Source organism: Neopelma chrysocephalum, unplaced genomic scaffold (assembly GCF_003984885.1).
Source record: "Neopelma chrysocephalum unplaced genomic scaffold, ASM398488v2 Primary Assembly neopelma1_209, whole genome shotgun sequence".
Classification (NCBI taxonomy): domain Eukaryota; kingdom Metazoa; phylum Chordata; class Aves; order Passeriformes; family Pipridae; genus Neopelma; species Neopelma chrysocephalum.
Genome location: NW_020897871.1, coordinates 685,333 through 713,277, shown reverse-complemented (window position 1 = coordinate 713,277; position 27,945 = coordinate 685,333). Strand labels below are relative to the sequence as shown.

Here is a 27,945-nt window from a genome sequence, read left to right as displayed (position 1 = left end):
GGCGGGGCGGGGCCGCGGGGGAGCACATCCGGGGCACGGCGGCGCTTCCACCGCACGGAGGGACCGGGGACTGAGGGACCATGGTGAGTGAGGGACTGAGGGACATGGGAGTGAGGGATTGAGGGACATGGGAGTGAGGGACTGAGGGACATGGGAGTGAGGGACTGAGGGACATGGGAGTGAGGGACTGAGGGACATGGGAGTGAGGGACTGAGGGACATGGGAGTGAGGGACTGAGGGACCATGGTGAGTGAGGGATTGAGGGGATATAGGGAGTGAGGGACTGAGGGACCATGGTGAGTGAGGGACTGAGGGGATATGGGGAGTGAGGGATTGAGGGGATATAGGGAGTGAGGGATTGAGGGGATATAGGGAGTGAGGGACTGAGGGACCATGGTGAGTGAGGGACTGAGGGGATATGGGGAGTGAGGGACTGAGGGACCATGGGGAGTGAGGGGACATGGTAAATGAGGGATTGAGGGGACATGGGGAGTGAGGGACTTAGGGGATATGGTGAGTGAAGGACTGAGGGGCCGTGGGGAGTGAGGGGTGAGGACCCTGGGGAGTGAGGGACTGAGGGACATGGGGAGTGCGGGGTTGGGCTGAGGGGCCCTCCCTGCCCCCCCGGTGCCTTCACCCGGTGAGGGGGTCACGGCGGGGCCCAGCCCTGGGCAGGGGCGCTGGGAAGGGGGAGCATGGCGGGCCCGGGGTCCCTCTCGCCCTGCCAGCGCCCAGAGCGGGCCGGGCCGGGACTGACGCCCTCTGTTTGTGTGTTCCAGGCGCGGAACGCGGAGAAGGCCATGTGAGTGTGGCGGCATGACTTGACTCGTGTGTGACCTCCTGTGAGCCTGCGGCTGTACCTGCTTTCACACCTCTGTGCCCACTGGCCGTGGCTGTTCCTGGTTTCAGACAGAGCCACGCTGGCCCCATGGGACTTGCTGTTCAGCCTGTTTTAAAGCACCACGAGTTTATTGATGCTTTTGGGTACTTAGTTGCACACGTGCTGCTCCAGTGGCAGTGGGGAGAGGAGGGCACGTGCCAGGTGCTGTGGAGCCCTCCCAGCTGTGCTGGGTGTTTCTGTGCAGGACAGACACTGCAGCAAGGGCTGGAGGATAAGTACACTGGAATATGTTCCAAGGGCCCCTTATGCTTTTGGGCAGTTCCAGTTTTTGAAACAGAGATGCCAGGCCAGATAGGAATCTGGCAGCATTCCTTTAAGGATAATTCCTGCTTGAGAGTGGCTTGGGCTAAACCAGTGGTTTTTAACAAATTTATTTTTGTATTGGCTTTCCTGAGGAGTTTTTGAAAAGGGTTGGAGGCCACACATCTAAAACATCTGGATTGGAGGCTCTTTGGTATATTTGTCTCCTGATTGTTCTTTTTCCTAAAATACTCCCTGAGCTTGTAACTAACTCAGTGAGGGGCTGCAGAGCCCACAGCTGTCTGATACCTCAGGAGGTGATGTTAGTGATCCCATCCAGTACCTCTGGATTGGACTGGAATGAAAAGTCCCCAGGTTTTTAATTCTGGAAATGGCTCTTAACAGCAGATAAAGTGGTTGGCTTAGGTGCAGGGTGTAGGTGTGCTGGTACTGGATGTGCTCAGCTGTTCTGTGCCTTTTAACGTAACTAGTAAATGTCTAATAAATGAAACTGTTGGAAAATGGAGCTGTGTAGTCTCTGCTCAGCTCTCAGAGATTGGGAATATTTTAGTTATGCTAATGGACTTGATTACTAACTGCTGCTTTCCTTAATGAGCTTTTTCCCATTGAGATTTTTATTTGCTTTTTGATGTATCCTCTGCTAAGATCGACTAAACTTAATGCTTCTGTTTCTAACTTGTTTATGTCCTTTCGCTGCAAATGTCCAATATCATGGCGTATGTTGAACAGAAAGAATAATTAGGTGCTTACCAGGATTTATGTTTATCTGAGACATGAACCACTGATGGTTTCTACTGTTGAGAAGTCACAAGTTGGAAGAGCCAGAGGTGGTCAGTGAATCTGTTCAAACCTTTGTTTTCTATGGTCTGTAATTAAGTCCATCATAAACATTCAGAGCAAGACTTGTTCCTGTTGGAATGTGGATTTGTAAAAGTAAGTTTGCTTCCTTTCTTCCCTTTAGGACGGCCTTGGCAAGGTTTCGGCAAGCCCAGCTCGAGGAAGGAAAAGTGAAGGTAGGATGGAAAAGCTCTGAAGGTTTGTTAGCTCTGCTCAGAGAGGAATGCAGGCCTTGGACAGAGCTGTGTTGGGTTATGAGCCAGGCCCAGGTGTCCTGCAGGAGCCTGGCATCAGTCAGATGGAAAATGTTCCAGCTGACTGTATTTCACAGTCACACAAACCAGAAATGGTAACCAGAACTTTCCCAAATAAATAACTTACATAAATGTCACATGTGTATCTGTTTCAGAGGTATGTTGGCTTAGCTGCCAAGAAGAAAGTGCAAACTGAACATCACTTAATTTTTTTATGGAATATAGGTAGAATATGTCATGGTTTGGGGGAAAAAAAACCCAAACAAACTATAGTAATGCTATAAATAGAGGCAGCATTCTGGGCAAAAAATGAACATTATTTTTGAGTCTGAAGTTACCTACATCTGCAACTACTTAGGCAAATTCATGCACAAACACTGACAGTAATCACAAGGTTGGTTTGGATTTCTTCCCAGAAGTAGAGAAATCCTTCTCATAATCTCATCTATTGGGGATGTTCTGACAAAAGGGCAACCATGAAGCAGAGGCCTTCAAGGTCACTGAGCTCCAGACTCCCATGAGACACAATGTTGGCATGTTGTTAACCCAGCACGTGACAACTGTGCTGCTGTCATGTGGATTTTTTTTATTACTGTCAGATTGATCAAAAAATGGACTTTGTAATTTAAAAAATACCCACCACTATAACAAAAGAACCTGATTCCCAACTATCTCTGGATTTTCCTGAGCACTTTTCACCAAATCAAAACTCAAAGTGCAAGAATATTTATGTAAGGATCAGAGTGTTCTCAGTTAACTTTTTGGAGAGGTTTATAAGTGAGCAATATGAAACAGGAAAGTGAAAAATGACAGTTTGGAGAAACTGTTGTGGTAAAGATGAAGATGGAATAGAGTTTCTGATATGTTATGTGGAGAAAGGCTGTTTACATAGATAAAAGGTAGAGGTGTGGAAGTGCTGTGAGGAAAGGGACAAAATAACTGCACACACAGGGTCCTAGAGGTAAGATGAACTGTTGGAATACAAACCAAAATCATCTTGGAAAAAATTAGATTATTTAGATAGTAGCAATTGAGAAGGACAGACTTAAACTTAACCTGTTCTTGGAAGACAGTGGATTTTATTTAGCAGTTAGTGTGCTGAAAATGGTGAAACTGTTTAAAATGGAATGTTCTTTGTGTTGGAGAGGATTGTGGGGTGTTTTGCAAAAACAGGTGATGGATTTTGTTTTGGATAGACTGCATTTAAGTAGCTTTTTATATTCTTGATAGTTTAATTTGGCAGGGCTGTAAACCATTATTGTTTTCCATTTACTGAAAATCAGTGGGAGCAGAAGGCCCAGGAGCTTGGTAGCGTAATTTGGGATAAGTTTGTGAAGTGCTGTGGATATGTGGGTTCTTGGTTAACCTTGGTGGTGTGTCTGTGTTAAACAGGAACGGAGACCTTTCCTTGCATCCGAGTGTAATGAACTGCCCAAAGCTGAGAAATGGAGGCGACAGGTAATGGCAGCCTGGGGACTTTTCTAATTCTCTGGGAGGTGGAACTTGAGCACTTCCTATTTCAGCGGCCTGCTTGCAATTGTTTTCATTTTTCCTCAGTCCAGTGACAGTTAATCACAGAATGATTTAGATGGGAAGGTCATACAGTTCACTACATTGTTCAAAGCAGGTCAAATTGCCCCAGGACCATGTCCAACTGAGTTCCAATGTGATTTAAATATCTTCAAGGATTTTATATTCCACAGCTTTTTGGGACCACTGTTCCAGTGTTTGATTACCTTCTTAATTATTTCCCTACCACCACCCCTCTGTGAATTTAATCAGAATTTCCAGAGTTTCAACTTGTATTTTGTTGCTACTTGTCTTATTGTCATGCACCTCTCAAACAACCTGGCTCTGTCTTTTCCACTGAAGATAGGTTTTCTTCAGAGATTAATTTCTGTGTTCTTATTTGACTAGATCATTGGGGAGATTTCCAAGAAAGTGGCACAGATTCAGAATGGTAAGATTTTTCTAATAATGTTTTATCTTTTTGATTCTCCAGTCCTAAGCCATTTCAGTAAAAATCACATCTCACGTGAACTGTGTTGTTTCCATTGCATAAATCTGAAATTACTTTGGTACTTCTAGTGAGCTGCCTAATGTACTGTCTTTTTTCTCTCTAACAGCTGGATTGGGTGAATTCAGAATTCGGGACCTGAATGATGAAATAAACAAACTTCTGAGGGAGAAAGGACACTGGGAATACAGAATAAAGGAGCTGGGAGGCCCTGATTATGCTGTGAGTGTAGAATATGTTGTACTGCCTGGTTGTTCTGCTTACAACTGAAGTGACAACTGCTGAAAATCTGTGCAACATTTAGTTAACCATGTGTGCCTTGGCCAGTGTTTGTTAGAGAGGATCTTTATTCAGCCCCTAAAAATGCTTGGTTGTTGTTAGAAGAAGATTTTAAACTCTGTTTGTTTTCCAGCGGATCGGACCGAAAATGTTAGATCATGAAGGGAAAGAAGTTCCAGGGAACAGGGGCTACAAATATTTTGGAGCTGCAAAGGATTTGCCAGGAGTTAGAGAGCTTTTTGAAAAGGAGCGTAAGTAAAGAGCAATTCTTCCCAGACATGACTGTAAGTTGTAGTGTGTCTTGAGTCAAACGTTGTTGTAGCTTGTGGGGAATGCTGGTAGCAGCATTTCTGGGCCATTTCTTAGCACAAGTAATTAAATGGTGTTTCTTTGGGCAAAGAACACCTTTGGCTGTTTGCAATTAAAGGAATCTAGAAAAGAGTAAACTGGTTTCTTCTGGGAGTTCCAAATGATAAGAACTGAGGTCCTATAGAATCTCTGCAGCATAACAGGCTAACTTCATCAGGAAGTTCTAAATAGCACTTGGAGCTCAGAGGTTAAAGAAAAAGAAGAAAAAGGGGAAACTGGGTTGAACACAAGTTTAGGAGCAGGAATCAGCTTTCATAACAGGAAAAACTAGATGTGAGGGATAAATCTATTGATTTGTCAGAGAATGAGTGGGAATTGCTTGGGCCTGAAAGTGAGGCAGCTACTGAATCAGCTCCTTCCTTGCCGTCTGCAAAGAGGAATTCTGGGAAGTACTCCATGACCTGGGGGAAGCACTGGGTCGTGTATTGGAACTGGTTTGTGTGGGACAGAGTCCAATGCCAGTGTGCCCAAGCTGGCAGCAGTTGGGTTGTGCCGTGGGTGCTGTGAGGTGTGATGGGAACTGGGAATGCACAGTGATGGGATGGAGCTGGGGGAGTGACAGGGTGTTCCTGCAGCTCTCCCACCCCCACGGAAAACTCGGGCTGAGCTCATGAAGGACATCGATGCTGAGTACTACGGCTACAGGGACGAGGACGATGGCATTCTGGAGCCTCTGGAACAGGAGCATGAAAAGAAAGGTATGTGGGGTTCTTCAGCCCAAGAAGGGGGATAGTGGACCCTGAAGTGAAGGTACCTTTCTTTTTCCCTGTGGGTGTTGTCTTATCCATGGCTGTCTGTCACATAGGTATCCAGATCACTGTGTAAGGCATTTCAGGTTGGGGGTGTGTGCTTTAGAATTGACTTTCGTCTTTACTACTGTTAATGATTTAATATTGTCAGCAACTCATTCACTATTGAAGGACAATTTCCTTTTTTCCCTACCTTTTTCAGGCTTAAGACTGTACAAAAGAGTAGGTTGCAGCAATGAGATCTGGGGGACTCCAGCAGTTATCTCCCTCCCTTGTAAAAACTGCCCGTGCCATCTGTTTCCTGTCCACCTCATTATTTATTTATCCATAAACATAGCTGTTTATTTTTTTGGGAGATTAGAGAGGCCTTCTGGAAACCTTGAAGTCTAGGTGGCTTGTGTTAATTTATCCACGTCATCTATCTCCAAACTTCAACACATTTGTGAATATTTTCTCCTTTTAAATCTGTTTTTCTCAGTAAATACTGTTTATCCATGTGCGTGCTCACATAGTTTTCTAGTGTTGTTTCTTCTGACCTCCCTGCTAAAGACGTCAGGATTATGAGTCTTAATTCCTCAAGCTCTTCAGCACTGTTAGCCATTTTCTGTTATTTGTGTAGCTCAAGCAAGAGGCCACACAGCATCTTTAAGAGCTTAGCTGTTTCCTAAATGGTTCTCTTAGTGCTGCTGGTGAGCACTGCCTGATCCTTACAGTTATCCCTTCTCCATGTGTGAGACATTCCCAGTGTTGTGTGTTCAAGTGGTGCCTTGTCAGGTTACAGGGCAGGGAGGAGGAGGGGGCTAAAGGAAATGTTTAACACACTGTGTTGTGGAGCCCTGGCCCGAGGGAGGGGGAGCTGCTGCAGGCAGTGATAGTGTGGGAGGGGAAGTGGTGTGGGACAGGGCTCCCAGCAGCCCCCCCAGGGATCAGCCTGCACATCCTCTGGCTGCGGCTGGAGAGGGACCTGGGCTGTGTTCACGGGGTAACAAGGGAACTGTCACCTTGGGTGATTGTGCTGCTTGAACTAACAAGGCTGGAGGTGCTGACAGAGCCAGTCGTGTGCTAATGGACAATTAGTGCACAAGAGCTGGGGTCCCTCAGGGTCAGTGGGTGTCTGGGCTCTTGTGGTTTTCACCTTGGTAAGTGAAGTCAAGTTTTTGCAAAACAAAGTATTGAAAAAACTTCTTAATTTGAGGTGCCTTTTCTGTTAGGGAACCACAAACAAACACAGCCATGGGTTAAATCTGGCTCTCTGAGTGAGAGCACTTTATGATCTGTGAGAGCTTGGGGGAATGCCTGCTGACTTCTAGGCATTCCTACTGCCTCATTGGATTAATCTTGCACCTCTCTAGGAGTTTAAGCACTGCCCGTGTCACTGATTAAGGTTTTTAAAACTTTTTTTGGCTCTTACTAGCACTCTGCTGGAGTAGAGGTACCTGACAGCTTCCACCTAGCAGTGAGGTACAGAATTGGGATAGTGCTGCAATGTAAGAGAAATACACTCTGAGAAAAAAGTGTGGGTGTCACTGTAAGGAACATAATCATGTTTAATTAACAACATGGTGATCAGCATCTCTAGAGCTGCTGACACACTTCAGAGCTGTCAGAGCCACTGAGCCTGACCATGTGACCCTGTTACTCAGTTCAGAAAGTAGGCTGGTATTTATCCATGACATTTAGAGTCCAAAATGTACCCAAACTGAGGCATTAGCAAGTGCCACACTTTGACAGTGCCATCGTGGGTTTTGCTCAGACTACACTGCTGTGTTTTATTAGATGGTACATTGAGGTTCTACAGTAAATGTGTGTTATTGATGTAGAGGATTTAGGCAAGAGGTTTAAGTCCACTGGAAAAGCTTTGGAAATCAGACCATGCTGCTTTGACTGGCTCTCAGGTACACTTACCATTTTCCTTTGCTAACCAGTTATAGCAGAAGCAGTGGAAAAATGGAAAATGGAGAGGGAAGCACGGCTTGCAAGAGGTGAGGAGGAGGAGGAAGAAAACATCTATGCTGTCAACGATGATGAGGTAGGTGATGGCTAAGATGAAGTGACATTTCATGTATCTTCTCTGCTGCCTTCTTGGATGTGGTGTTACTGTGCTGAGAACCTGTGTGCTGTGCCCTGTCCTTCTCTGTGCCTGACCAACTGCACCATTGGCCCTGCTTGGTAAGAATCAGTAGCAGTGACTACACTTGGCCCAAGTTTAGAGAGCACTGAAGGCTGGCACCTAGGAAAGACCTTTCACTCGAGTGAGAACCAACTGCTGAGCCCTTGCTGTGATTTAACTGGCACTGCCTGGAATTGTGTGTTTGTCGAGGTGGTGTGTTGGTAGCACTGGTCAGCTGTGCTTGTAGGTACAACCTGCATTGGTATCCTGTCCCCAAAGCTACTTGTGCTCTTAATGTCCTACTGCCACTGCTTAGCAAAACCAAGGGTTTCAGGGCTTTGTTCACACTTGAACCCTGACACAGCAAGACTTTGCTCATGCTGCTGTCACTGCTGGGACACGGCTCTTGTTTCTTTGTTCTCCCTGCAAGACCTGTCAAAGGGAATCTGGAAACAAGTTCTCATTCGTAGTCTGTACCTAAGTGGTTTGATACAAGAATAAAAAGGAGATGGTCCATAATGTGAATCTGGTGGCTCCTCCAGTCCCCTGTTTTATTTGTATTGTCTCCTGATTCATGAGACCAGCTCTCAGGTGTGAGACAAAGCAGTTCAGAGCTGCACAGGGAAATGGTACCTATATTTTTAAAGCACTTGCTTTCTTCTTGCTTAGCTGGCTCCTCTGCTGTTTATGCCTTTGCTGTGGCAACCAGAGATATGGAGGAGGAGTAAATTGAGCTTTACATCTAGCAGAGCAAAGGCCATATGAACAATGGAAGCAGTAGTTCTGAAAATGTCAGGGAGCAGGATCTGGATGTGATCCTTGTCATATTCCTTTGTTGTTCAGTCCTCTTCACCTAATTCCTGTGTTTGTAGTGTTGATCATGCTCTATCCTTCTGGCAAAGCAAGTAAAAAGGGGTTTTTTTATGACCTCTATAGAAAATAAACTTGATGTGGCTTAATTTTTTCACTTTTTAGTCTGATGAGGAAGGTGGGAAGGAAAGAGAAGGAGAAGAAGGCCAACAGAAATTCATTGCACATGTTCCAGTGCCAACTCAGCAGGAGGTAAGACATAACAAAATTAGGTTGCAGAGATCCACGCTGGCTTTTGCAAGGCAGATCCCCACTTATGTCACATCATCAGTAAAAGTGCCCTAAATTGGTTATTTCTGTGACTTGACTCTGCAGCTGTTTATTTCTCTTGCAAATACTGTGGTTGTGTTGTGGTACCATTGCTATAACACTTTTCACCTGAGAATTTCCAAAACTTTCATAAATATTCCATAAATTGGAAAGTGTTGTGGTGCTATGATCAATAACCAGGATTGTCTACTATATCTGCACTGTGCCTTTCTGCTGATGGTGTGCTTTTTTTAAATTTAATGGGATGATTTCTGAATTGCAGGGTTTGTTCTCGTAAATTTTCTAAAATTATTTTGGTGGCATGACCTTGAATTGACTGTTATATTTTGAAGCTGCTCTAGGGTGTTTATTACCTTCACAGTGACAGGTTGTTTGAAGCACAACCCAGGCAAAAAGGTTCTGGAGTTACATAGCTGTTTCTCTTTCTTAGTGGCAAATCACTCCATACCTTATGCCTACAGGATTATGCCTTCTAGATTCTGAATTACTGAAAATCAAGGTTCAGAACACTTATTTTGAGAGATGCTGTGTGCAATCTGGACAAACATAAAATCATTACTGAGACTAAAACAAGTCGTGCAGGTTGTTATTAGTAGATCTTTGAAGTATGTGCTTCTTAAAGGATCAGGTATCACTGGCACTTCCAGGCAAAATGCAGGGCAGAGGTTCCTGGCCGTGGCTGATGTGAAGGGCACACTCACTAAATGTTAGTTCAGAGGTGTGGACTCCTGTGGTGTAGACCCATGAGTTCTGCATTTCCTAAAGCTGTATCTGAGGGAATCATTTGGAACAGATCAAAATGAAATGGCAGCTAACACTGATTACCAAGGGTAGGAGCATAGATCAGAAACAGGCATCTGTTTTGCTGCTTCTTTTGACTTCCAGGAGCTTAATCTGAGTATTAAAAAGGGTACTCCTGACTCATCATAGTTCCACTACTTTTACACTAGTACACAGCCCTTTCCCAGGCTGTTTCCTGTGTTTTCCTTCCTCCTGTCCGTAGCTGAGCATCCTGGGTTTCAGCATCTCATTTGAGCTAAATGCCATCCTGTTTTTCTCTTTGCAGATTGAGGAAGCTCTCGTGCGGAGGAAGAAGATGGAGCTCCTCCAGAAGTATGCCAGTGAGACCCTCCTGGCACAGAGCGAGGAGGCAAAGACACTGCTGGGACTGTAACACTGCACCAGCATGGCCTGGTTTGGGAGTAATCCACCCAAAAGCAGCAGGTTCCTATGTTCTGGTAGCAATGACTTTTAGCTCTGAAAGTCCTTTGGATGTCAAGAGTAAACTGATGGAATTACAGTGTGTTCTGCAAAGGAAACCCATCATTTTGGTTTATCCAGCAGAATGACTGGCACTCCAGTGCTGACAAAGATCAGGCCTTGTCTCTGCATCTACAGCTGTCATCAGTCCCTTCAGTTTGTAAAAGGGTCTGTGCAGTGGTGCCTCTTACAGATAGAACCACACACCCACCGACTCTGAAATCCCCAGGGGAAGCTGATGGCGTTCCTGCCACCCTCTCTGCTCTATCCTGACTGTAAGTGTACACATCCTTCTCATGCTGGTTTTTGATGAGCTGAATCCAGAATTAACTTCGTCACACCTGCTTAGTTTACCAGAATAGCCTAGAACCTGTTTAGAGGTACTTGGATGACAGATCTTATGAGTGACTTTGAAGTAGATTTGATTCTTTGTGTAACACATACAAGTCTAAAATCTGCTGCCCTTTTTGTGGTTTGTAACTGCGCCTGGATGGATTGCTTAAATGCTGGATATTTCAGCAGCTGTTGTAAAAAACTTTGTGATACCTTGCTCAAATATTTTTAGTAAAACTTATTTACAACCTGATGTCTTGTTTCATTCTAGCTCAGAGGGTTGTGGTGATTCCCTAATCGTAGCCGAAGAATGGGATCATAAACAGCCATCCCTGTAGGGATTTGAAGCTCTGCATCCCCTACTGCTCTTGGCTCATGTATCCTGTGACAAGAGGCAAGTTATAGCAGAGCCTGTTTAGAGTCTTCTGGGTGACTGCTGTACAGATCTGAATGACATTTTAAATTGGACATCTGCAGCCATGGAGTATTTCTGTCTAAGAAATAGAGTATTTAACAGTCAAGTAACCATGTCTGGGACTGTTTAACCTATTTCCAATGCTCTTAGTATTAATCTATTACTATCTCTTGTGAATAATCCACTCCAGAACAATCAAAGCTCTAAATTATAGAGAAGAGCTTTGTCTTACTTGATGTAAGTGATCAAACAAAAAAGCCTTGAAAATGTGGAAAGTGTAGCCACCAAATTAAAAACTTAGAAAGCTCAATTATTAGTAGAGGCAAACAACTAACATCACAAACATGTTCTTCTCTCTTCTTGTTAGCAGTGCAGCTCTCTCTGCTTTGTAAGAAAGCAGTAACGAGTGTGTTTATGACACAATAATTTGCATGCTCTGGGTTGCAAGCGTCTCCAAAGTGCTGCCTTTTGAGTGTTTTCTGTTCTTGGGTTTCAAGAAGTGATGTGCTATTTACATGTTCTTTGTATTGCTGTAAAAGACAACACTGTTTCCCAGAGCTCCTTCCCCAAAACCCTGGCCATCAAGAATCAAAAAATAGGCTCCTTTCCTGTTGGATGTGCTGATGGTTCTGGATCAGACTGGCGTCCTTTGCCTGTGGAAAATCTCAGTCTGTGAAGGGTAAAGGCTTTGAGAGCTGGAGATGACAAAACCAGGTTTAAGGGAGAAAAAACCCAGCTAGTTTGTACAGCCTGATACAGTCTGGTACAGCTTGATAATACCAGTGGTAGATCCCTTCTGTCACTATATGAATCTCTAAGATGGAAGATGGAAAACAGAGGAGTAAAGGCAAATCAGGGACAGAGTGATGATGAAAGCAGGCATAAAAAAGGAATAAATTGAAAGAATGAGAGCAAATCAACAGGACTGTAATTGCATTCATGTTCAAAGGAGTAGCTTCCAGCCCTGAGCGTTACCCAACATCATGATGTAAAAGGAAAGTTTTTAAGGCCAACCAACACAGAACTGGAATAAATGCACAAAAATGCAGTATGGAACTGTTCAAGGCAAACTCTGATGCCTGGCCCTCTCTACTAAATGCTCTCTCTGTAGCTCAGTGCAAAGGGTTTTTAAGCTGAATGCTCATTTTGGCCGTGCCTGAGCCAACAAATTGCAGAGGAATTCTTTGCCACAGTGGCCTGTAGCAAAAAGGCTGTGTCCTGCCTGCAGTGTGGGCTGTGGAATCACTGGTGCAGTCAGGGTGGGGAGGCTGCTGTGGCCACAGCCAAGAACTGATCCTGTGGGTCCTGCAGGATGGAACAGTGTGCAGGCTCTGTGTTAACTCCGAGCGTGCAGCAGTACTTGGATGCCTTGTGTTGTCAGGCTGACAGCTGGTACCATCTCTGCCGTGCCCCAGCCCTAAGCATTCCCAGGTTGTAAAATAAATACTTTACACATGCTTACACATAGCTTGTCCTCTGATCTGCCTCAGAGCTCTGCACTGTGTGTGAGCCTGGCTTGAGCTCTGAGGGGACAACCTCCCTAACTGTGCTGGCTGAGCATCGATTTTGGCTTGCTTTTGCCTTTTAGAAATGCATTTGGTTGTTTCATTTAGTGCCAGGCACGGAAGTGGAGCAGTTTAAAGGCCACCTTCCTTACTCTGTGTCTGGGTGAGCGCAGTGCGGTCGCTGGAGGATCAGTTTCTGCCTGCAGTCAGAGTGGTGGTGAGGAGTATTTGTTGGCAGCACAAGGAAATAAGTGGATTTACCTAATCTGCATTAGCAGATGAGCAAGATAAACAAGACAGCTTTGTGGAGTATCCATTAACTAATGACATTTTGTGCTGCTTGTCTCAAGTCCAGTTGCTGGGGAATGCCTTTGCAGTGCAGAGCTGAGATACTGTGCTGGTTGTGCTTGATGGACTTTTTCCCAAAAAGCCCCGATTCCTGAAGTATCACAGAATGGGTCAGGTTGGGAGGGACCACAGTGGCTCATCTGGTCCCACCTTCCTGCTCCAGCAGGGCCACCCCAGAGCACGTGGCACAGCATTGCATCCAGCTGGAATATCTCCAGTGAGGAGACTCCACACCCTCTTTAGACGATCTGTTCAGTGCTTGGTCACTGCAAGGGAAGAAACTCTTCCTCAGGTTCAGGTGGAACTTCCTAGGCATCAGTCTCTGCCCATTGCATGTCCCAGTGGTTGGCACCCCCGAGCAGAGCCTGGTCAATCCTCTTGGAACCCCTCCTTTAGATATTTATACATGTTGACAAGGTCCCCTCTCAGTCTCTTCTGCAGGCTGAACAGGCTGAGCTCCCTTGGCCTTTCCTTGAGAGATGCTCCAGTCCCTTAATCGTTGTTGGCCTATGCTGGACAGGTAGAACCAGAGAGAATGTTTCTTCTGGTTTGTTATTAAATTAAAAGACAGTTGTTTCCTTGCTAGAAATGTTGCGCTGCTCGTCGCATCGCTGCTAAGATGGCACCATCCCCAGTGCGGCCGAGGGGCTGCCCCGCGGGGGTGGGAGCGGCGGCCGCCCGGGGCTCGGGGGGTGCGGTGCCGCTGTCCCGGGCCCGTAGGACCCAGGGCTCGCCGTGCCGCCGGCCGGGGCTGTGCCGTGCTGTGTGTGAGCTCAGAGCCGGGGCTGTGCCGTGCTGTGTGTGAGCTCAGGGCCGGGGCTGTGCCGTGCTGTGTGTGACGCGCTGTGAGCTCAGGGCCGGGGCTGTGCCCTGTGTGTGACGCGCTGTGAGCTCAGGGCCGGGCGGGCCGGGCGGGGCGGGGCGGCGGGTCCCGCACTCCGCCCGCCATGCGCCGGGCGATGCCGCCGCTCCGCGCCCTGCGCGAGGCCGCCCGGGGGCTCTGCGGGTTCAGCGCAGGGAGCGGAGGCACAGCGGTGAGAGGGGCGGAGCGGGGACGGGGCGATGAGAGGGGACAGCGGGGGGACCGGGGCGGGCGGGACCCCCCGCTCCAGCCCTCGGGACGAGACCGAGCGAAACCGAAAGGGGCGCGGGGTGTGGGGTGCGGAGAGCGCGTCCGGGCCGCCGCAGTGCCCGGGGCCGTGCCATGCCCGCCAGGACCGTCGCTCGCCAGGGACGCCGTGACGGGTTCCCGGGCAGTGCCGGGCAGAACTCCCGTCCTAAGGACTGCTCCGTGGTGGTACAGTGGGAGCAAGGGAAAGTCGTTCCGACTCCATCCGTCCCCTTCGTTGTGCAGCGGGGCAGAGCTCTCCTGTCCCGAGCAGAGAGTTTCTTTAGGGTCAAAAGGAAAAAAAAGCTGTTGACTTCATTATTTCCCTGCTGGATGTATGCTCAGTTCCTTCCTTAGTGCTTTTTTTCTCCCGGTATGCTTAACAAAATACTTTCTTTTGCTAGTGTTATTCACTGTAAAAGTCTTATTTGTAATCTGTTATTTATACATCTATTATTTTTGCATAGCAAAATGAACGTGAAGAACCGCGTCTATTGCAAAACTATTCCGATACCACTTCAGTTTCAGCAGTTTCAGATGCCGGTCCCCAAAGCCTGAGGAGACTGCTGTACATTCAGCAGCAACTTTTAGCAGCATTTCTGCAGCAGTTGGGTTGTTTCTGAGGTACCGACAATGTGGAGACAAGGGCTGCAGGGGTTTTGTTTTAAAATAGAGGCTGATGATTCTATAGAGGAGGAAAGAGAGGGCTTCAGGGGGAGTTCTTGCATGTAAAGCTGGACAGCAAACCCAGCCTAATGTAAATCAATGATAACCGCTATATTTACAGCGTTGGCTTTATTAAAATGGGCTCAGCCTCGTGGGTTTGCAGCGGTTGGAGTGCTGGGTTTGGAAGGGGCAGCAGTGGGAGCCGTGCCGGCTGCGCAGGCAGCGGCATCTCCGTTCCCAGCGGTGACGGTGGTGGTGTCTGTGCTGTACCAGCTGCAGGAAAAATGCAGCCGGTGAATAATTGATGGGGAACAAAGTGCTGCTTAAATAGGCAAAACGCCCTTCTCCCTGCGTAGGGAACACGGTGGGCTGGGTGGGACAGCTCCAATAGCGAGGGCTGTCCCACTCCGTTGCCTGGAGTCATTTCTGTGCCTGTTCTCATTGTGCTCTGTCTCGGCGCTTAATTGCTCTTTCCCTCTTCATCAAACAATGACAGAGGGAATCATAAATCCCAAGAGTCTTGGATTCCAGTTTAGGCTTGGGAGAGAAATGAAGTGATAATTTTTGTTCTATCGTTTTCCAAAGTGATTCATTAACAGTTTCATTGCTCAACAGTCCTCTCCCTGTCTCTGCTCCCTGGGCTTATCAGCAGCTCATCTTTCTTACCCCTCCTTAGCCTCATTCTTCTTTCCTGAACTCATGAAGTCCAGCTCTTATTTCCTCAAAGGCAGACAAGGGGACACATTTAAGTGACTCAAGCAGCACCTTTGTCTGAGGAGGTGTTAACTTTACCAATAGGCATTAGTCTGCTGTATGTAAAACTAGGAATCAACTGGAGCCATGTGGAAAGAGCTCAGCAGTTATCTGGCTGTAATAGAACCTACTGTGGAACAGAAAAGTGCAGGTGACAGCTGGGACAGTTTTAGTATCTAAACCTTGTAAGGGAGACCTCAAGTTCAGGACCTACCTACTGCTGAAATACTGACTGTTGTGTATTTTGCTAGTGTTTGAGGGGGGGTCAGATCAATCAAAAGTGGGACTCACTGGCACAGCAGCAGGTATTTTGTACCTCTTCTGATCAGTTTGACTTCATTTTTGATCTGAAACATTCTGGAACTATTTGTAAGGCAAGGTAGAGCTCATGAGGCTGTATGCATAAGGCAGAGGGAGCTGTGCTCCTTGTGTCACAGTAGGTATTTTAGCATGTGAATGTGTCTCTAAGGTATGTTACAATGTGCACAGTTGAAGATCCCTTGCTCTCAGGTGTCTGTTCTGGTGGGGCTGTAGCTGCTGAAAGCTCCATCACATGTGTAAGTACAGGCAGAACTGAAGTGCTCTTTGTTTTCCACTCCTGACAGCTCAGTGCTCTGCCATCCTTTGGGTTCCTGTTTGACATCGATGGGGTACTGGTGCGAGGAAAGACTCCGATTCCTGCTGCCAGAACAGCCTTTCGAAAGCTTGTGAACTCTCAGGGACAGTTCTTGGTGCCTGTGGTGTTTGTCACCAATGCAGGGAATTGCCTCCGCCAGAAAAAAGCCGACCAGTTGTCTCATCTGCTGGGAGTTCCAGTGAGTCCCTTAAATCCCATTTATTTCATTATTACATTGAATGTGTCAAATGTATTATCTTCCATTAAATGCTGCTCAGTTAATCAGGTCTGGTTTTCCCTTAAGCCCCCTGAAATGCTTTGCTGGAGGTATTAGAGAGTAAAAAATGCTGTCCAAAGCTAATGACATTTCCTTTGGTAAAGGTACTGATTTTTCCAATGGTAAAGCTAAAGCTAACAGTATTTCTCTGCAAAGGTGATAGGTAGTGATTCATAAGAGCATCCTTCTAGGATAATGATCTTAGAGGTTTATACTTATCCTGTGGAAGGAGTGGGGATATGTAAAATAAAAGGTGATTTCTGATACAATTAGATCAGTGCTGTAGTTTAGGAAAGGGCCCACAATTGGAACTAGGGCAGTTCTGATTCTTCTTCCCTGTTTGTTTTCCAAATTGGGTGATTCTGTAAAACTAGGAGAGGAAACCTTGTGCTCATGTTCAGTAGAGTAATTCTGGAAGCTGAAAGGGGTCTGTGCATGACAATGCAGTAATGTATTTTTTTGTAATGTACTTATGCAGCAATGTATTTTTGTCTGGCATATTATCAATAGGTCCCTTGTGAAACTTTAGAGAAGATGTTGTGACAGGGGTTTAGGTACATCTTTGTATAAATGACTCCCCTGAAAATCAAAACCATTGTTTTTGAATCCCAACCAGATTTCCCAAGATCAGGTGATGATGTCACACAGTCCCCTGCGGATGTTCAAGCGTTATCATGAGAAATGTGTCCTGGTGTCTGGACAAGGACCACTTCTTGATATTGCTCAAGAGTATCTTTAAAAAAAATAAAAAACAACAACTTTCAGTCAGAGTGTTTTCCTTACTCAAGGTCAGGGGATCCTGTGGATCAAGTGAAGACCAAATATCTCAACCATACAAATGCAGCAATAAGCAGTAAATGGTAGTTCTTACTATGATGTCAAATTTATGTTGTGAATGTGCTTGGTGTGCTGGTATTTGCTTCACTTTGTTCTGTCTGTTTTGAGTGAGGAAAAAGGAGAAAGAATTTTTTAATTCATATGCAAATGATACTTTAGCACACAGGGTTTGTGCTCCCTTGAGGAGGAGAGCCTGACATTCTGTCTGTTATTTATCACATTGACTTTTACCTCAGTGCTCAAGATTTGCTTGTAAGCATGTCTTTGTAACCAACATCTAGTGTAAAATTACACTTGAATATTTTTGTCACTTCTATACTAACTACCCAAAAGAACTTGAATTATGTTGATATAATGGTGGTATCAAAGTTTCAAACATAATCTTTGCTCATGCTTCCAGTTAGTCCCTTCTACACTTCTTCCTTTTTTGGGATTTTAATTGAAGTTGGTGTAAATCGTAAGTTGTAAAAAACGTATATGCAGATTTTAAGTATAAACTCTATTTCAAAGACAAAAATGAGAAAAAGGTATTGAAGGAACATTCCAGTTAACTGTCAAAATCCATTAGGCTTGGCTAAGAGACAAGTGTGTTACAAGGCTGAATACAAACCAGAAAAACCTTGGTCTCCTGTTTGTCTGTAATGGGATGATCATCTTTTTGTCTCACAGAGAAAAAAATCAGTTTTTGATGGTGCTTTCATTCCTAACTGATTTGCTTTACCAGATAAACTGCCAGTGTTCAAGTTGTTAAAATGGAATTATGTATTTTAAAAATCCTTTCCTATAAGAAGCTCTTTGTCCTTAACTGGTGTTTCCAGCCTTGGTTTCTGTCAGCCCATCACCATTGAGACTCTGCGGGAGAAACACCCGCTCTTGGATGCAGTTGACCATGACAGAAGACCCAACGTTCTGGTGAGTGTATATTTTTGTTTTAAAGCTCTTTGTTTGCTCATTGCATGACATTCTATAATAGGGGTCAATATTTAACTACAAAGCTAATGCTGCTGTTCTTACGTGATGTTTTGTCTTTGCATTTCTGCTTCCTTATTTGTTTTATTACGACATTTTCAAGAACAAATCCATAGACTTTTTTCTCTCAGTGGTAATTCTTTAACCCAGTCTTTGATATTGTAACTTACTGTTGTGGGAAAACTTACAATCTAATACAGATACTTAATTCAAAATCTGTCTTGGAAAGCTGATTAACTTCTTCAGGTGGGTGGAAGATAACACAAGCGTTTTCCTTCAGTATGGGATTGTGTTGGTATTGGTTCTAGGCTGTGGGGTTACTTCAATTGTAAATTAATGCTTTGCAGATAATTTATTTACCTGCAAAGGACTCCCTTTCTTGTTTATACCAAATATATTTAATGTTTACAGTATGTTCAATGTGGTTTCAACTGAATTGTGCCGAATTTCCAAGAGAAGTGAATACATCCACAGCAAATCCCTGTGTGAGCTGGGCATGTTCGGGGCAGTGGATTTGCCCCATGTGAAGCCAAGACATTCCCTGTGGCTCCCAGAATCCATAGCTCAGGTGTATCACCTTTGGCTGTGCTTCTCAACCCTGCAGGTGGGGAAGCTCAGGAACCTGTTAATGTGTTTGTCACCATGGAGAGTAAATAATGAAGTGCAAACTCTTAATTGTGTAGCAAATACATTACATGTTATACAATGCATTTTTCTTTATCAGCAGTGTTAAAGAAATACACCTTAAAAACTATAATACAAATGTCTTGATAATACTAAAGGCCTCTTACTCCTGTAGAATATTAAACATCCACACTTTCACACACAAGGAAATCAAACAAGTGGAGTTTTCAGGGTTTCCAGAGGCAGTTCAGAAGAAGCAGGAGGCTGGTGCATGTACAGCACTCTCCTGTGTCAGCTGTCTGTGTGCACAAGGTATCACTTCACAATGGAGGTACAAGTTTCTGAGTGAACTGACATCAGGTATCTACCAAAACACAGAGAGTATTTCCTGTCAGTGCTGCAGAAGGCAGCTGTGGGAGCTATATTTGAATTTGTTCTGGTAAAAATAGTAGTAGATGTTTAATCTTGTAGAAAACTTTCACTCTTTTCTTATTGCAGTCCCCCTCTGCTGTGGAGCTTCCCAAGATTGAGGGTCAGTTACCTTTATTTAACTTGAAACTATCCATTAATAGATGAAATATCTTTATTGCGCTTTATAATCAGAAATTATTTTTAGATTGTTGGGCACTTCAGAAATTTGTCTGAGACACTCATAAGATTTCCTTGTTAATGACATCTGTCATTCATTTGAAATGCATCATGTGTGGTAAAGCTGGTTTTTAATGTGTACAGTTTTCAGCCATGTGTTTTTGAAGTTTCAAAGCTACCTGAGGTCTCCTTTCCATCTGCCTTTAACAGGCTATTGGTGCCTTCCTGTCCAAAATGAGGAATGAACTGACATGTGTGCAGCAATAATTGGTGTAGTCCTTACAGGCAGTCAGGATGGGCACTGCAGAGCTGCAGTATGAGAAGCACTTTGTTTCAGCACATTGTATTCACTCTCATCTGAACTACGGGAAAGTAGAAACTGGACCTTAGGATTTAAAAAAATCCATGTCAGATTATCGCTGGAGACCCAAAAAATGTTTAAAAACAACATCAGATTTTGTTCTAAGATGAACAAAATAACATCTCTGATGGATTACTTAAACACTGTATGTAAACATAGAATTTACAAAGGTGTGGAAGACTTAGAAATACAGTTTAAAAGTTAATATTTTGGGGTGCTCTGGAGAAACTTAGTCAATACAAAAAATCAGATTCCTAAACCTGTAGGTTTTGCAGTGGGGTCTTGTTGCTTCTGAGATTTTCTGTGAATGGATGGGTATGTGATATATTAAATATTAATATCCAAATTAAAGTTAATGCGACTGTTTGATCAGTCTCTTTAGACCACTTGTGTGCCCTCTTAGCAATTCCATGACTCTGTTTTGTAATTCTGGTTCTCACAGCTGTGGTGTTGTTTGGGGAGCCAGTCAGATGGGAAACCAGCCTGCAGTTGATAATAGATGTTTTGCTGACCAGTGGCTATCCTGGAAATCCCTATCACCATGAAAACTACCCTCACATTCCTGTGCTTGCCTGTAACATGGATCTCATGTGGGTAGCTGAGGCACAGTCTCCAAGGTGAATAATTTAACGTGTGTATATTGGGATATATTTGGGGTTTCCTCATTTCTCCAGTAAAATTCAGAGTCAACACTTGAATACAAAATGCCTGGTGCAGCTTCACAGAAGGTCTTGGCTCTGAATGCAAAGTCTCTACACTTTCAGCTAATGCTGCCTTATTGCTGTGTGCATTATTGCATCCAGGAAACCAGTTACTCAAGAGAAAAACTGCTTTTAAGCTCTAAACCCTTTTGTTTCCTCACTCCCAGAAGACTGGGGAGAGAGAGGTTTTTGCCTCAGGGCCTCAGAGTCTCAGTTCAAAGGGAAAAATGAAAAAATTATCAAGGCCATTGTTTCATTTCATTAGGTCCTTTGGAATTTCTCTTTTCCACCCTACATTCCTGGTAGGGTTAAGAGCTGACCTTGCTGTTGAAAGCAGTGAGTGGTTTTGAGCTGAGGACAATGCAGTGAGCTCCTTAAGGAACATAAGAGAAACCAGCAGAACACGCAGAACAAGGTGGCATAACCTCTGATAGTGATTTTGTTTGATTTTGCTTTCAACAGAAGGTAGTTCTTTAATAGTCTTGTTTCCCCTCCCTTCCTCTCAGTCTATAATTTGAATGTAAGCTGAAATAGAAACTTGTTATTGTGATTTGATTGCTGCCTCCATCCTGGGTCAAAGATCTTGTCAGATATCCTTCCTTGGAAGCAAAGGCTTTCTCTAATTAGCACCCTGGCAGAAGATGTGTGTGTGATAGTTTCACGCTAGAGTAAGGCAGCCAGGACATCTACAGAGAGCAGTTTTACAACTAGATAAATCTGTTGTGCCATTCCAGTAACGTGGGGGGTTTGTTGTTCGGCAAATAAGTACTTTATTTCCAGTGAAGCAGCTGCAGAAATGTTGCACGATGAGGGAAATTTGATAGCTGTAGGATAGCTGTAGGATATGAAAATCATGAATTAAAAAACCTTTGTTTGTTTTTTTTAATCCGTACTTAATTTGATTTGTCTTTCTGTCTGGGTAGGTTTGGGCACGGGACGTTCATGGTTTGTTTGGAGAACATTTACAAGAAGATCACTGGCCGGGAGCTGAAGTACGAGGCGCTGATGGGCAAGCCCAGCCCGCTGACCTACCAGTACGCCGAGCAGCTGCTGCGGGCACAGGCCCTGCACCGGCCCTGGCACCGACCCATCCACACCCTCTACGCCGTGGGGTAAGGGCTGCTCAGCTCACCACAGCAAACCAGGCACACAGAAACGCCAGCCAAGAAAAATACCCAGCTCTTCACCAGCTTGTTTCTCTCACCACTGGGACCACCCAACGGTCTTGGTGCTGTGGTGTATCTTTTCTGTTTCTAATCTTAAGAATTAATAGCACTTTGTTCTTCTCATGTGCAATTTCTATAGAAGCACAAAAAGGGGTTTATATGGAACTAAGATTTTTCCAGATTATTTATCTAATTATTTATTTCTGTCATAGGCTGTGTAAATCTAACAAAAAGGATTCACCTGGGTACTTGTTTTATTAGGTTTACTGGTATAACACCAACTGACTTTGAGTAAATGACAGTTGTTAGAGAATGTAGAGCTCGAATTTATCTGTGAGGTCATTAAGCTTGGTCATGTGCTACTGCCTGTGCTGTCACATCATAGAATCCTTTTCATAGAAAGGGATAAAGCTGTATTGTATAAAAGACTGTTCCAGAAGCTCCAAGATGTTTGGAAATATAATAAGCTCATTCATGCACTGCTCATACCTATCCCTGATTTTCCCTCCCCCTGCTCCAATCTGTAGTTTCAGCCTGGAGAGTGACTCATTTGTATCATGTCACCCTCAGTGACAATGGTGCAATAAAATAGCTGTGGGATATGGATTTCTCCCTGTGCATAACTCCCCATGAAGTTGTTAAAGTATAAATTAAGCTGTAAACTGAAACCATACCAATGTCTTTCATACATGACCATGTGACAGGTGAGCCTGCCCTGCTGAGCGAGCTTCCTTCTGTTTGCAGAGACAACCTCATGACGGATGTCTATGGTGCCAACCTCTACAACCGCTACCTCGAAGAGAACTCCAGGAAAGGCTCCAAGCCGCGGGTTCAGGCCCAGGTTTCTGGTGGCAGAGGCTCTGCTGCGCTCTCTCAGGACGATGACATGGACCTTGGCTGGGAGAACCAGCTGGCACCTGCAGCTGCTGCCCACTGCAGGTCTGTGCTGGTTTGTACTGGGGTGTACAACCCCCACACCGAGGTGCCCTTGGAGACCAGGGACAACATCACGGAAGCTGTGTTCCATGGCCACAGAGATTTTAGGTTTGATCCTGGTTTAGTAGAACCAGATCATATTGTACCAGATGTTGATGCTGCTGTAGACCTGGTCTTTCAGCTGGAGAACTTCGCACCTAATTGAGGTGATGTGATTTCTTAAGGACCACTCAGTGCTGTGCTTTTCTTCCCAAAAAACAAGCTGTGCTGTACAATAGCACCACAAACTGCTGCCTTCTAAAATTTTTTAACTTCTACACTTATGCAGTCTTACCTTAGGTATGCTTATTAGTAGTATATATAGATATATTAGTATGTTTAAGTATATTAAATATCAATAATGCTTTTTATAGTACTTCAAAATATGTAATTTCTGGCTTTAGTTGCCCTTTATTGTCCTTTTCTTCATTATGTTAGGTATTTTAATAGCAATATTTCATAGTAGGCTATTCACGTTACTGGTACTTTAATTCCCACATGACAGTATCTTGTTTTGTTTGATGGAAGATTTAGCCTTTAGGTATTTGGGATCTTCAGGGTATCACAGCAGGGTTTGTGGGGATCAGCCTTTCAATTTCAAATGGGCTGGTACAGCACAACACGTGTTACTGCTGGGTCTTCTGCAAGTAAGGGGTGCTCTCCTAAATTAGAGTGGAGCTCAAGTCTGTTCTGCTGGGGACTTGCTCACATATAACTCTGCTGCTGCCTTTCTTTCTGTTTGCTTTCCCATGTGTCTGGGGTTGCTGTTTCTTCTCTCTGATGTGTAAAGCCTTAATAGAACTGCCCAAGGAGGCTGGGGAAGGCTGACTTGGTACCACCGTGTTGGAACTCCAACTGAGCGCAGTCCTGTGAGGAAAGTAGCCAACACTGGGCACAATACCTGGCCTTTTTGTCTTTGCCTATCTGCACTTTTTTTTGAGGAACTGAGGATCTTAGAAAGCTTTAGTAATTTTGTTTCAGGTGTTTCTGTGAGTTGGACTTCACCACTGAATGAATGACTACTGCTTGGCCAAAAAGTGCCTCATAATTTACTTGAAGCCTCATACCACTGTGGTAATTATCTGGCCTTTAGTGTAATATATTTCATCTTGTGTCCATGTTATATGCTGTTTGGTTCATGGATTTTATAGTTGTTCATTTAAAAAAAACCAAAAAAGTAATTTAATTTATGTTATTTTTGTAAAATACTTCTAAATGTTTTCATCCAAGACATGTCTTTGAAAATATGTGCTAATAAGCATTGACAAACAGATGGTGGCACAGGGTGAAATGACTTCCTGGCCAACTTCTTCACTGCTTATTATCCCAATAGCAACATAAGAAAACTCACGCCACGAAGAGAATGCAGCTGCTGTGGGAGTCACGTTTTTGTGTGTTTTCCCTGTTTGCAATCACCGTAATCCCCCTCTCCACTGTCAGGATTGTTGATTTATCACTCGTAGTGTTTTGTAAGTAGCTTTCAACATACCTCGCTGGACGCAGTTTAAGAGCACTGCTCTTAATGTTCATTTCCTGTTTCTTCATTGGAAAAGTATTTACAGCAGCACATTCTTGCCTTTTTATTGGTACAATAAACAGATATCTCCTATTTCTTTAGCACTTTCTGTAATACACCAAGTATTTGCAAAGTATGCCAAATCTTTCTGAGTAATGATTGTACTTTTGTAACGTGTCAGGATGATTTGAAGTTGTATTATTTCAGTACTAAAGCATGTTGCAGAGCTCTAACTAGTACGAGAATCGGTGAAGCAAGGAATAAAAATATTGGAAGTGTCTTTAATGTGATTGTTTGTATGAAGGTATGACTGCGCCCCAGGAGTGAAGGATCTGCAGCTGGATCACCACAAAAAGAAATAGGCAGTTGTTGCCACAGGTGATGGACAAAATAGATTAATATATACGGCTATTGCTATAAAACGAGAAATGTGAGTGTAGCAGGCACTTGTGTTATACCAGGAGGCTTGGCAAAGATTTTGGTGACATGTCCTGAAAAATAATTTTTTAAGCAAGGATTTGAAGTATAGTGAGTTGTCATTGAAAAAAAGTACCATAAAACAGTGCATCAGAACTACCACTGTAATTTCTAACATTTCCTGCCATGGTACTTTAAAATGAAATGTAGTGATTCCTCGTTAGTAACAAGCTAAGATGTGGAAATACTTAGAAGAAATCTCAATCTGTAGTATTGAAAAGGTGGATTTTTTCGGAGTTCTTAAGTAAAACTGAGCTTAGTATAATGTTCTTTGCAATTATTCAGTTAAGAATGAGATGAATTAATATTATCTTAGGTAAGGAAAAGAGTAAGACCCTGTCTTAACATTTTCTCTCCTTTCCTTGACTGTCTTCTTACTTGGATTTTCACTTAACCTTCTTTAACATTTATTTCAGTTTTGACATTTACCTCTTTGAAACAGAGTGTTTCCCACATGTTCTGTTCAGTGTATTTCATTCAGAACACAGGGGAGCTACTGGATGTTACAATACTTCTTTCAAGTTTAAATTGTCCTGTTGAAACACCTAAGTGACCAGGATGCACAGAAGGCGATCACTGAAATCACTTTTAAAGACACTTCTGAGGATCTTGCAGAAGTTTCTTGTAAGTAGAGCTTGTGCTTTGTGAGTAGTGTGTTTATTCTTGATACCTTCTGTTAAAAACAAAAAACATCTCAAAACCAACCTTCGAAAATACATCCTGTAATTATTTTGGCTAATACAAAATGTAGAGGATTTTAAACTACAGTCATGTATTGTCTTCAGTATCACATATTTTTCTTTAGAAACCTTTTTCAATTAAAGTTATTGTATTGAGGAATGTACGAGAAATTTTAAGAAAAACAAATTTTCATATACCTCCTATTTGTTATAACCCCCCCCAAGTTGCATTTCAAATTAATCATGTCAAAATTGTGTACTCGTTATGAAAGGAATAATCTATTTGTAGTACATTCTACATTTATGAAAACAGTGTACTACAGCTGCTGATGTGTTATGAGATAATCTTTTTAAACTGTAGGTTTTTTTAGTTAGGGGTCATATCCAGGCAGCTTGTCTTAAAGATGTGAGTAATTCACGGTAATCTGTTGCAGTGTTTTGTAGTAATTTATTTCTTTCCATAAACTGCTCGGTAAGAACTGAGTTTATTCGGGAAGCGAAGGGCTGGAACTGCTCTGAGGGGACTCGGGACCGCCCGGCAGCGGTGAGGGGGGATCGGCCCTGAGGGACCGCCCGGCAGCGGTGAGGGGGGATCGCCTCAGCCCTGAGGGACCGCCCGGGAGCGGTGAAGGGAGATCGCCTCAGCCCTGAGGGACCGCCCGGGAGCGGTGAAGGGGGGATCGCCTCAGCCCTGAGGGGCCGCCCGGGAGCGGTGAAGGGAGATCGCCTCAGCCCTGAGGGACCGCCCGGGAGCGGTGAGGGGGGATCGCCTCAGCCCTGAGGGGCCGTCGTAGGGCGCCCTCCGCCATCTCGCCGCGTCTGGGGCGGGGCGGGAAAAAGGTCAAAGCATCGCGAGCCTCTCCTGCCTCCTTTCTTTTCCCTTTTTTTTTTTTTATTTTTTTTTTTTATTTTCCCCTCTCTTCCTCCCCTTCTCCCCCTTTCTCCTTCTTCCCCTTCCTTTCTTCCCCTTCTCCTCCTTCCCCCCTTCCTCCCCTTTTTCCTTCTTCCCCCTCTTTTTCTCTTCTTCCTCCCCATTTTCCCCCTTTTCCTCCTTTTTCCCCTCATTCCCCCTGCTTTTTTCCTTTCCCCCCTTCTCCCTCCTTCCGCCCTTTTTTCTACTTTTATTCCCTTTTCTTCCCGTTTCCTGTTTTTTTTCCCCCCCGTTATGTTTTTCTTCTTTTTCTGTGTCATACCAGTAGTGAAATGTAAAACACTGCCCCCATGCAGTTCTCCAAGGCTGAGGGTATTTCAGGTTCTCCAGCTCAGTGGACTGAACTCCAGCTCGGTGGCAATATAGGCTTGACAAACCTCAAAAAGCCAAAATGAGTGAAAAATAGCAGATGAAGAGTGTTCACTCATAATTCTGGCAGCCTCTCGTTTGCACCCTTTCAAAACCAGTGCACAGCCCTTGGTGAGTTTTTCCTGTCAGTGACTGAAATCGTGGCCCAGGAGTGTGAGGGGAGCTCAGTGTGGTGCTCTGAATCCTCTCCCAACTGCTGGTTTTAGTAAAAGCTGTGTTTTAGGTTTAGGATTTGTGTGCTTTATGAAATTTCCATTTGTTGGGGCTTTCTTCAGCAAGAAAATAATCAACTGTGGCATGGAATCAACATGCCACAGATTTCTGTAAAATGAGGAAAGGATGCGCAGTTGAAAGACCTTGGAGCATGTGAGTTTGTTTTCTCAGTGGCTGGATGGATTGGCAGAGGTGGATGTGGTATCCTGGTCATGCCTTCTCAACCCATGGATTTCAGCACTCCAGTGTCAGCAGAACTGTGTCTGGTTAAAAGCAAGAATTCCATATTGTGATGCCCAGTGCAGTGCAGCCATTTTGTTCCCCTGCCCAGTCTCCCCAGGGATTAAAGGAAGGAAGAAATAGTGACCTGAGTAACACTACACACAGCAGACAGTTGCTGAAAGAGGTATAAATCTCTTTCCTTTAGTGTCAAAGGGAAGAAGCCAGGATGACAAGAGTTTCTTTGAAACTCAGTGGTGTGCTTGTATGTTCTGTAACTTGAAGAGAAATGGGTACTAACTGTCTTGATTGTATGGTATGTCAGCGTATCTTACACAGTCTGTATTAAAATCTTTTGTCTAGACAAGGATGAATTCTTGGGGGATGAAATATATCCTGTTTTCAACGTGGACTGAAACAGCCTACCAATTTAAATGTTCCAGGAAAAAGTGTTTCTATGGTCATTTCTGTGAGTAAAATAAATTGGTGCTGATTCAAAATAGCACAGGTGGGGTTACTTTGTGTAATTGAGACCACCTAAGACTCAGCTGGTTTCAATGAAAATATTGTGTTGGTCTTGTATGCCAAGCTCAGAATCCAGAACTGGAATCTAGGATGGTGCTAAACATGCCTTGCAGTTTAACATCCAGCAAGGTTTACACAGGTTTATCTACTGACCTCTTTCTGAAGCTGAAGCAGCACCTGTTGCACGGGTAAGAATCTCAGAATAAGAAGTGGATTTTCAATAGGATTTGGGACTGGTGTCTTGTTTTATGGAAGTGTATCTGGGAATATGCTTTCTGCTAGTTTAACAGCTAAGCTTCTGACCACATATGGGGAGAAAAAATATTCAGTGAATTTAGACTATAAAAAATATGGATTTTTTTTTTGCAGGTACAAGCTACATAATGAAGGTCAGTTGACCTCACTAACAGCAAATAAAAAATGGTTGTAGTGTGTGTAGATCTCCTCCTGTATCCAAACTATTCCATATTCCTAGAGAATTCAAGGGAGAGTTCCTAGAAATGCAACTAAAGGCACTTTAAAGTGTTTGTCATATGCACTTATAATAAGGCACTAAACAGTTGTCAGGGTTGTTTTCCATGATAAATTCAAGTTAC

The 27,945-nt window shown here is 44.1% G+C and overlaps 2 protein-coding genes across 2 annotated transcripts; both read left to right on the top strand.

The window, feature by feature from the left end:
* On the top strand, nt 1-10,763 carry ISY1 (ISY1 splicing factor homolog). The gene is made up of 11 exons (XM_027703178.1): nt 1-83; nt 780-802; nt 2,124-2,175; nt 3,646-3,711; nt 4,171-4,213; nt 4,380-4,492; nt 4,683-4,800; nt 5,494-5,616; nt 7,593-7,696; nt 8,753-8,839; nt 9,984-10,763. The coding sequence occupies exons 1-11, from the start codon at nt 81-83 to the stop codon at nt 10,089-10,091; spliced, it is 840 nt and encodes a 279-aa protein (XP_027558979.1). The 5' UTR covers nt 1-80; the 3' UTR covers nt 10,092-10,763.
* A 2,962-nt stretch (nt 10,764-13,725) lies between these two features.
* On the top strand, nt 13,726-23,285 carry LOC113977229 (haloacid dehalogenase-like hydrolase domain-containing 5). The gene is made up of 8 exons (XM_027703176.1): nt 13,726-13,812; nt 15,911-16,120; nt 16,815-16,927; nt 17,854-17,947; nt 19,127-19,160; nt 20,020-20,194; nt 21,202-21,390; nt 22,189-23,285. Exons 1-8 carry the CDS (start codon nt 13,726-13,728, stop codon nt 22,583-22,585), a joined length of 1,299 nt encoding a protein of 432 aa, XP_027558977.1. The 3' UTR covers nt 22,586-23,285.
* The last annotated feature ends 4,660 nt before the right edge of the window (nt 23,286-27,945 follow it).